Genomic DNA, 7,633 nt, shown 5'->3' with positions numbered 1-7,633 from the left:
TCCCCCCCGGAGGATAACTGTCAATAGCAAAGAGGAAACCTATGGACCAAGCCCAAGACCTGCCCCTGCCTGGTCTGACCCAGCATCAACTCTGGGAGAAGGAGTGACCCAAACCGAGTCCCCTTGCTGCCCGAGGCCACTGTGTACAGGCCCCTTCCCACCTCTCCCCCATGCTGAGCCCCAAGTTCAATCTGGCTGCCCTGGGCATGTGGACAACCGTACCACAAGGTCCCTCTGGTGGCCAGTGCGACTCACAGCAGGAGGACCACCCTGCGCCTTTAATACATTATTCCCTGGCTGCACCCCAGCCCCTCCCCCGCAGGTCCAAGGCCCCGAGTGAGGGCCCCTAACTCCAGAGGGATTAAAACGCAAGACCCCGGGCAGCAGAAGTGAATGGGGGAGGGGGGAACACGCAGAGTTCGAGCCCAAGTCGTGGCTGGCGAGTCCAGGGGGGAGGACGTTTATTTGACATTCACATAGTGGCTGTACATCTATAAATAACGTGGAGCACAAATATTTACACCCATCCCTTGCTCGCCATCCCCTCTCTCCCCTTGCCTCAGCATGGGCAAACAAGCAATAGCGCTGCCCGGACCCTCCTCAGCCCACCTGGGGGCACCCCAGGGTCTGGGCCCCAAATGCCCCCCACTCTTGGTCCCTCGTGCCAGTGAATGCTCCAGGTTAAAGGGAATGGGGGTAGCAAGTGCTGTCGCCAGCGGGGGAGGGGGCAGGACTGATCACCCCGTGGCTGCCGGCTCCCCACTTTCACCATCCCCTGCCGGGCAGGGGAGGGCTTCGGCCATCCCGGTCTCCAGGAATGGGGGCTATTCCAGAAAAACACTGGAGAGCACAGCCGGAGGGTCTGGGGGCAGGCCCTGTGAGGCAGGGGCACACGATTTTTCCTGGAGGGTTAAAGTGCCAAGGACACAGAAAAGGGAAGACAAAACACAGCAGGATACAAGAACAGTACAGGCGAGTGGCCCCAGGGAGACCCTGGGAAGTGAGCAGGGGGGCCGGAGGGGGGAGGAGGTCAGCCGAGCCCCACTGGCCCCTCGCACATACATGTACACACGCACACGCTCAAGCTGGGGACAGGGCTCACAGAATACACGCACGCGCACATACGCACGCACACGCTGGAGTCCGAGCAGAGCTCACAGAACACGGGCGCACATACACACACGCGCGCAAATACCGGAGCCCGAGCCGAGCCGGGGACAGGGCTCACCGAACACACGCACATATACACACGCGCACACGCTGGAGCCAGAGCAGAGCAGAGGACAGGGCTCACAGAACGCGCGCGCACACGTACACGCGCGCGCACGCTGGAGCCGGGGCGAGCCAGGGACAGGGCTCACAGAACCCCCGCGCGCACATATACACGCCCGCGCACACAGCCTGGGACAGGGCTGGCAGGACACGCGCACATCCAGTCACGGGGACAACACCCAGGCGCTCTCCCGGGGAACGGGCGGGAGCAGGGGCGGCTGCCCCTCCATCAGCTGGAGACTGGCCGCGGGGGCTTGTTTCGGCTCTCGGCCTCCTTGCTCCGCGCGGCAGCCACGTAGGAGAAGAGACATAACACGGAGTAGCAGATCTCGTGGGCCTGGGGGAGAGAGAAGCGGGCCCGTCACCGCCGCGGTGCGAGGAGGCCGCGAGTCCCGCGCGGGCAGCCCCGGCCCCTCGAGCCTCCTGCCTCGCAGCTTTCCTCGGGTCCTCGGCACCACCAGTGACTCCTCCTCCTTCCGGCCGGCCATGCTGCCGGCTCCTCCCCCGGGCTCGGCAGGGCCCACCCCCCTCCTGTGGGAAGGACCCCAGCAGCCCGGGGAGGGCGGGGCACTCACCATCGGCGTCTTGTACTTGTGGCTCACCACTTCTTTAGTTTCAGGAACTAAAACCGGGCGGGCAAGAGACAAAACAGAAAGTTCAAAACGGAGAGCCCCAGCTCAGGGGCAGCGGACCCCCCGGGAGGCAGCGCTGGGGCCCGGCGTTCCCTCCCTCACGGTGGCCAGAGACATGGGCAGCCGTGGGCTCCCTCCCGAGCCTCGGGGCTCCCGCCCGGGCTTGAAGCTCTGCAGCCGCTGCGGGGGCGGAGCCCTCCTGCCTGGGCAGTGCCCGGTACTCAGCCGGAAGAAGCCCCCCCGGGCCGCGCCGCACTAGGGGAGCTGCTGCTCCGAGGTCCCTCCCCCGTCTCCCCCGATCCCTGCACAGGAGCCCCCAGGGCTGGAAGAGGAAGAACGGAGGCGATGCTAAACCCACCGGGCTTGTAATGGCTCCTCCCTGCGCGGTGGGAGTGAGCCAGGCCCGCCCGTGTGAGGGAGAGCGTCCGAGGGCTCTGGAGCAGACGCACCGAGCGGAGGAACAGGCGAGCACAGCACCCAGAGAGGGGGAGCAAGGGGAGCGGCAGGCAGAGGACACACAAGACCGCGGCCCACAACATCCCCGCGCGCGCGGGGGCCACAGGGAGCCGGCTGAGACGCGCGGCCCCTCGGGTCCAGGAGCAGGGGAGCATCCCCGCGCCAGAGGGAGGGGAAGGAGCACACCTAATCCTGGCGCGGGGACAGGGGGTCCCAGGCCAGCAGAGGACAGGTTCGCAAGGGAGAAGAAGCTGCCCCGAGGCCTTCTCCCCAATTGGGAGGCTCCCCACTGGGGGGCCTGGCAGGAAGAGAGGGGGGAGCACTCACAGAACCAAGGAGCCAGCACAGGGGGAGTGAGGTTGGGGGAGATGGGGGGGAGAGAAAGGGAGAAAAGAGAGAGTCAGCAATGTGCCTGCAGGGAGCCCCCCACCTTTTGGGGGGCTGAGGCAGGGGGCCGGCCAGTGCCAGCCGAGATCACTTTACCTGCTGGAGAACGAAGGTTTTCATAGCAGCGATGAAGGGGCACAAGAGAGTGAAGCACAAACACAGCAGGAACTCAAAGCCCCGGGTGACGGCCCCTTGCTTACTACTCCTGGCCTGGGGGTGGCCGGCCGGGCCCCCTCCCCCAGCTGCCTCTTCTCCTTGGGGGGCCTGAGCTGCCCTAGCTTCCTTCACTGGGCCTCAGCCTATTCCTCCTCCCCTCCCTGGGACCTTCCTGGTGAATCTCCAGAGGACGGAGATTTCACAGCCCGAGCTGGAGAACGAGGTGGCCAGAGGAGCGGCTGGGGAGCTCCGGTGGGCCACCCCCCACGGCGTGGGTCCGGCCGGCCCGGGAGGCCCTTCTCTCCTGGCACCTGCGTCCCTAGCCCCTGTCTGCGGCCTCTGCCTCTGCCCTGCTCTGGGGCCTACTCTGTCTGGGCGCCATCCTGCCCGCCAGCCCCGCCGCCAGCGCAGAGGTTTGAGTTACTGCCATGTGAGTCCAGACCTAAGAGCAAAAGAGGGTAATTACCAAATTCCTCCAGGACAAAGACGCCTCGGACTGTATTGCACTTTTTAATGTGATTCAGCTCTATGAAAACCTGCAAAAGAGGGAGGGAGGATGGCGTCGGGCCTCGGCCGCCTGGGCCCGGAGCCCTGCCTCCCAGCTGCGGCCCACCCCGCCTCGGGAAGCCATTGCCCAAGGAGAGAATCCACACACACAACTCAAAAGGCTAAGAAGCGAAGACAGCAGAAAGGGCGAGTACCTTCCGCTCCTGGCCGGAGGAGAAAGCATGGGAGAGAAATGAAGGCGTTAGTTTGGCTGGCCACCCCCAACCCTGCGGCCCCTCTCCCGGCCCTGGGCCGGGGCCTCGGGCAGGCCTCTGCACCCCGGGGCCTCCCGCCGGGCCCACCTGGCATCCTCCTCCGGCGCAGAGGGCTGGCATGGGGGAGAGTCCCCTCAGAGCGGAGTGGGCTGGGGCGGCCCTCTGGAGCAGGAGCTACTGACTGGTGGCCAGAATTGGGGGCACACCTTTCTAAGGCCCGCACTGCCTCCAATTTATGGGCGGAAGAGGAAAGGAGGCCACGAGGACTGGAGTCGGGGCTCGAAGCCCTTTCTCCCTGGGACAGCATGGAGGACAGTGTGCAGACATCCAGTCGGGGCAGCCATATTTACGGGGCCCAAGAGGATAAGTGGGAGACCGTGAGGGGAGGGGCGGCCAAGCCTCATCGGGCTGGAAGAGGGATACAGAGGGCACGGGCGCCCTTTTCCCGAAGGCCTGAAACCCTTCTGGATATGGGCAGGCCTGAGGTCAGCTCCCTAGACCGATTCCCCCCAAGCCCCACAATGGAAAGGCACTTGGGGAGCTAGTTGGGCACCCCCCACTGCCCAGAGGGTTCTGCTGAAATCAGCAGCGGAGAAAGGCCGGGAGCTGAGAGAAGGTCCCGGTCCTACGGCAGGGTCACCTTCGCTGGGCATCCCCTGCCCACCCGGGGACAGCAGTGGAGACATATGAGCAGCTATGGCTCGGGACCCCAGGGAGAGGCGGGAGCACAGCGGGGAAAGGGGAGGGAAGCCACCTGGCTGAAGAGACAGCTGAAAGGGGCCCAGGAGGAGGCGCTGGCTGCAGAATGGAATTAGCTTAAGGAAAAGGAACACGGTGTTAAAAAAGACCGAGAGGAAGAAGTCATGGGTCCTATAATGGAAGCACACGGGGGAGAGGCGGAGGGGGCCGCTGTGTCCGGAGGGCCTGCGGAGTCAGGGACCGGTAAGGGAAGGAGCTGGGGAAGGGAAGCATCTGCGGGAGGGGAGAGGCAAGGACCCCCAGTGCGGAGGACAGACACCAGCTTCACACACGGAAAGACGGGTCGGGCCACACTCACAGAACAGATCGCACCAAGCAAAGAAAAGCACCCCAAGAGCCAGGGTGGGGGGGACACGAAGAGGGGTCGAGGGAGACGCTCGCCCTCACACTGCCCTCAGGAGCCTGGCCCCGATCTCCTGCTCCCTCTGGCTGCCCGTGGCCCAGGCCCGCCACGGGCACCAGCTGTCCCTCTCTCTCTTTCTCTCTCTCTCTTCCCTGGGGTGGCCCTGGGGGCCCTGCCCCGCACACAAGGAGTGGGCTGCAGGGCCTCCTGCTGCTCCTGCCAACCTACCTGGCTATGCATGAACTTAAGGTTGATGCCCTCCAGCGTAACCTGAAGCAAGCCACCCTCGCCTGTCCTCATGTCCTGCACTGGGAACTCACCGCCCAGCTCGGGACCTGTGTTGAGGAAGGAGGCTGTCAGGCCCCGGGGAGCTCCCTGTCGGCATTCTGACCCCCCAGAAAGGCCCTGCCTCTGAGAGGCGTCGGGGGGGGGGGTCTCACCTGGCTTGGCGCTGTGCTGTCGGGCCGCGGCTCGCTCCATGCTGTCCTTCACACAGTAGTACAGCTCCCGACACTGCAGCACATGGTAGGGGGAGTTAGGCCAAAGCCCAGCCCAGTCCACCTCCCCCCGCCCCATCTGAGCCATGTAAGGGCCCCCCCGCACCCCCCAGCCCAGGGGACGCGGCCTGCACCTTCTTGGTGTAGAACTTGTTCAGCTGCGTCTCGGGTCCGTTCCGTCTCCACAGACACAGCACCTTGGTCTTGGGGCAGTAGGTCATGTTGATGAGCTTCTCATACCACCAGCGCTCAGACACCGTCCCGATGCTGCTACGCAAGACCACGCAGTCGTCGCACACCTGCAGGGGACACATGCGGGCTCAGCGGCCCCCCGGGCCCCTCCGAGGGGCTCCTGGCCAGGTCCCGGCTGCCCCAAGCTGCACCACCCTCAGCCTCCACTCCTCCGGAGCCTCCTGAGAGGCCTTCAGGAAGAAGCCTGGTGGGGTGGGAAGGATACGCCCGGCCCTGCCCACTTCTGATGTCCCGGGGACATCATGAAGGCACCTCTAGGGGCTTCTGCCACTTTTTCTACCACTTCTGAATAAATCCCAGTCCCTCAGACTTCCCTGGTATTATTCCATTTGACAAATACGTCCTGCCTAGGACTACTGCGTTTAGCTCTGCAAGGTTGAATGTGTTTTAGAGAAAATGACTCATTTCTGTAAATGGCTTCAAAGTACTTTGCTCATGAAAAGGGAATAGAAATACTTTTGGTACCAAAGACACCCAAGGCCGCAAAGAGAATGTTAATATTCAAGAGAGTTTACTGTGGATTCCAAGAACCCTGTGGAGATACGGGGCCATGAAAGAGAGAAGGTCAAAGCAGCTCAACGAGAACTGGAAGCTCCTAAATTCTACTACAGCTTAGTTGGGTTTTGGGGTTTTTTATCTCATAGAACTATTTTTAAAAAATTGGGGGGTAATATTTTATCTTGCAAATACATGTAAAGATCATTTTCAACATTTGTTTTTGTAAGTCTGTGTTCCAGGCTTTTCTCCCTCCTTCCCTTACATTCTCTCTCCCCAAGACAGCAAGTAATCCGATATAAGTTAAATATGGCTTGGCTGTGATTTTAAACCAAATATGTTTCCATTTCACAGCCTGGAAAACAGAAAGGACCACAATGTCCTATATGCCAGAGCAATAAGCCAACGGGCCTGAGAGGAGGCAAAGACATGCTCGGGGCACCAGGACGTGTTTCAGATGTTTAAAAGACACCAGTGTGATGAGTCTTTAGCTCAGGGCATGGGAAGGGCACCTGTTGCTCTCCACTGTAGCCCATGAGCTTTGGGCAACGCTCTATGACCTCACCATGGTCAGCATCAGACAGGCAAAGGGTACGGTTGTATGGAGCCCTATCCTGGGGCTGGCGCGCTTCTGGGGAGCTGGGACTGCCCTGGATCCAGAGCATGGCTGGGAAGCCCTGGCAGGAGGGGTATGGCAAGTTCTGAGCCCCTGTGCAAAGTTCCCGACTGGAGCTGAGGGAATGAGGCTCTTCACAAACATGTCACAGGGAAAGTGCCTCCAAGTCCCCAGTGAGCTAGAACTGGCATCCCCTTTGGGCCATCCAGCCAAGGACTGACAGGGCAGGTGTAGTCCACCAGAGACTGCCAGCCCCTTCCACAGCCCCATCAGCCTGTGGCTTACATTTTTTTTTTCAAGAAAGGCCTCCTACTGGCGAGACTTACATGAACTGATGCTGAGTGAAATGAGCAGAACCAGGAGATCATTATATACCTCAACAACTATACTGTTTGAGGATGTATTCTGATGGAAGTGGACCTCTTCGATAAAGAGAGCTAATTCACTTTCAATTGATCAAGGATGGGCAGAAGCAGCTACACCCAAAGAAAGAACACTAGGAAGTGAATATAAACTGCTTGCATTTTTGTTTTTCTTCCTGGGTTATTTATATCTTTTGAATCCAATTCTCCCTATGCAACAAGAAAACCGTTCAGTTCTGCACACATATATTGTATCTAGGATATACTATAACCTATTCAACATGTATAGGACTGCTTGCCATCTGGGGGAGGGGGTGCAGGGAGGAAGGGGAAAAATCAGGGATAATGCTGTAAAAAATTACCCTGGCATGGGTTCTATCAATAAAAAGTTTCTAAAAAAAGAAAAAAGAAAGGCCTCCTAAAAAACCTTAAAAATAAACAAATAGCTAGATAGGCCGCCTCTATTTGGCCTCTTGATTGTCAGGAAAATCAAGTCCAAATGAGCCAAACTGGAATGTTCTTCTAATTTATTTTATTCCAGTGTAAATTTATATGGAGGGGGTGGAGGGGTGGAGAGGGAGCTAATAATTGTATCCTGAAATCACTAAGCAACAATGATTTCGCGTGCACTTCTGCCCTAGCTCT

At 60.0% G+C, this 7,633-nt stretch overlaps 1 protein-coding gene across 33 annotated transcripts in view; it reads right to left on the bottom strand.

Moving 5' to 3' along the window:
- Window positions 1-430: 430 nt before the first annotated feature.
- Window positions 431-7,633, bottom strand: part of MADD (MAP kinase activating death domain) — a 38,958-nt gene continuing 31,755 nt past the window's right edge. For 19 of the 33 annotated variants that reach the window (XM_051965858.1, XM_051965857.1, XM_051965865.1 and 16 more), the window contains 6 exons: window positions 5,398-5,562; window positions 5,207-5,279; window positions 4,995-5,101; window positions 3,370-3,439; window positions 1,848-1,894; window positions 431-1,609 (listed from right to left, as the gene is read on the bottom strand). In XM_051965858.1, coding sequence (XP_051821818.1) covers window positions 1,502-1,609; window positions 1,848-1,894; window positions 3,370-3,439; window positions 4,995-5,101; window positions 5,207-5,279; window positions 5,398-5,562 — 570 coding nt within the window. In that variant the 3' untranslated portion in view covers window positions 431-1,501. Of the gene's footprint in view, window positions 1,610-1,847; window positions 1,895-3,369; window positions 3,440-4,994; window positions 5,102-5,206; window positions 5,280-5,397; window positions 5,563-7,633 lie in introns of those variants that run through there. The other 14 variants (XM_051965878.1, XM_051965879.1, XM_051965880.1 and 11 more) reach the window with 2 other exon arrangements.

This window comes from Antechinus flavipes, chromosome 6 (assembly GCF_016432865.1).
Source record: "Antechinus flavipes isolate AdamAnt ecotype Samford, QLD, Australia chromosome 6, AdamAnt_v2, whole genome shotgun sequence".
NCBI classification, from domain to species: Eukaryota; Metazoa; Chordata; class Mammalia; order Dasyuromorphia; family Dasyuridae; genus Antechinus; species Antechinus flavipes.
Note: the sequence above shows the minus strand (reverse complement) of the source record. Positions and strands in the feature narration are given on the sequence as shown.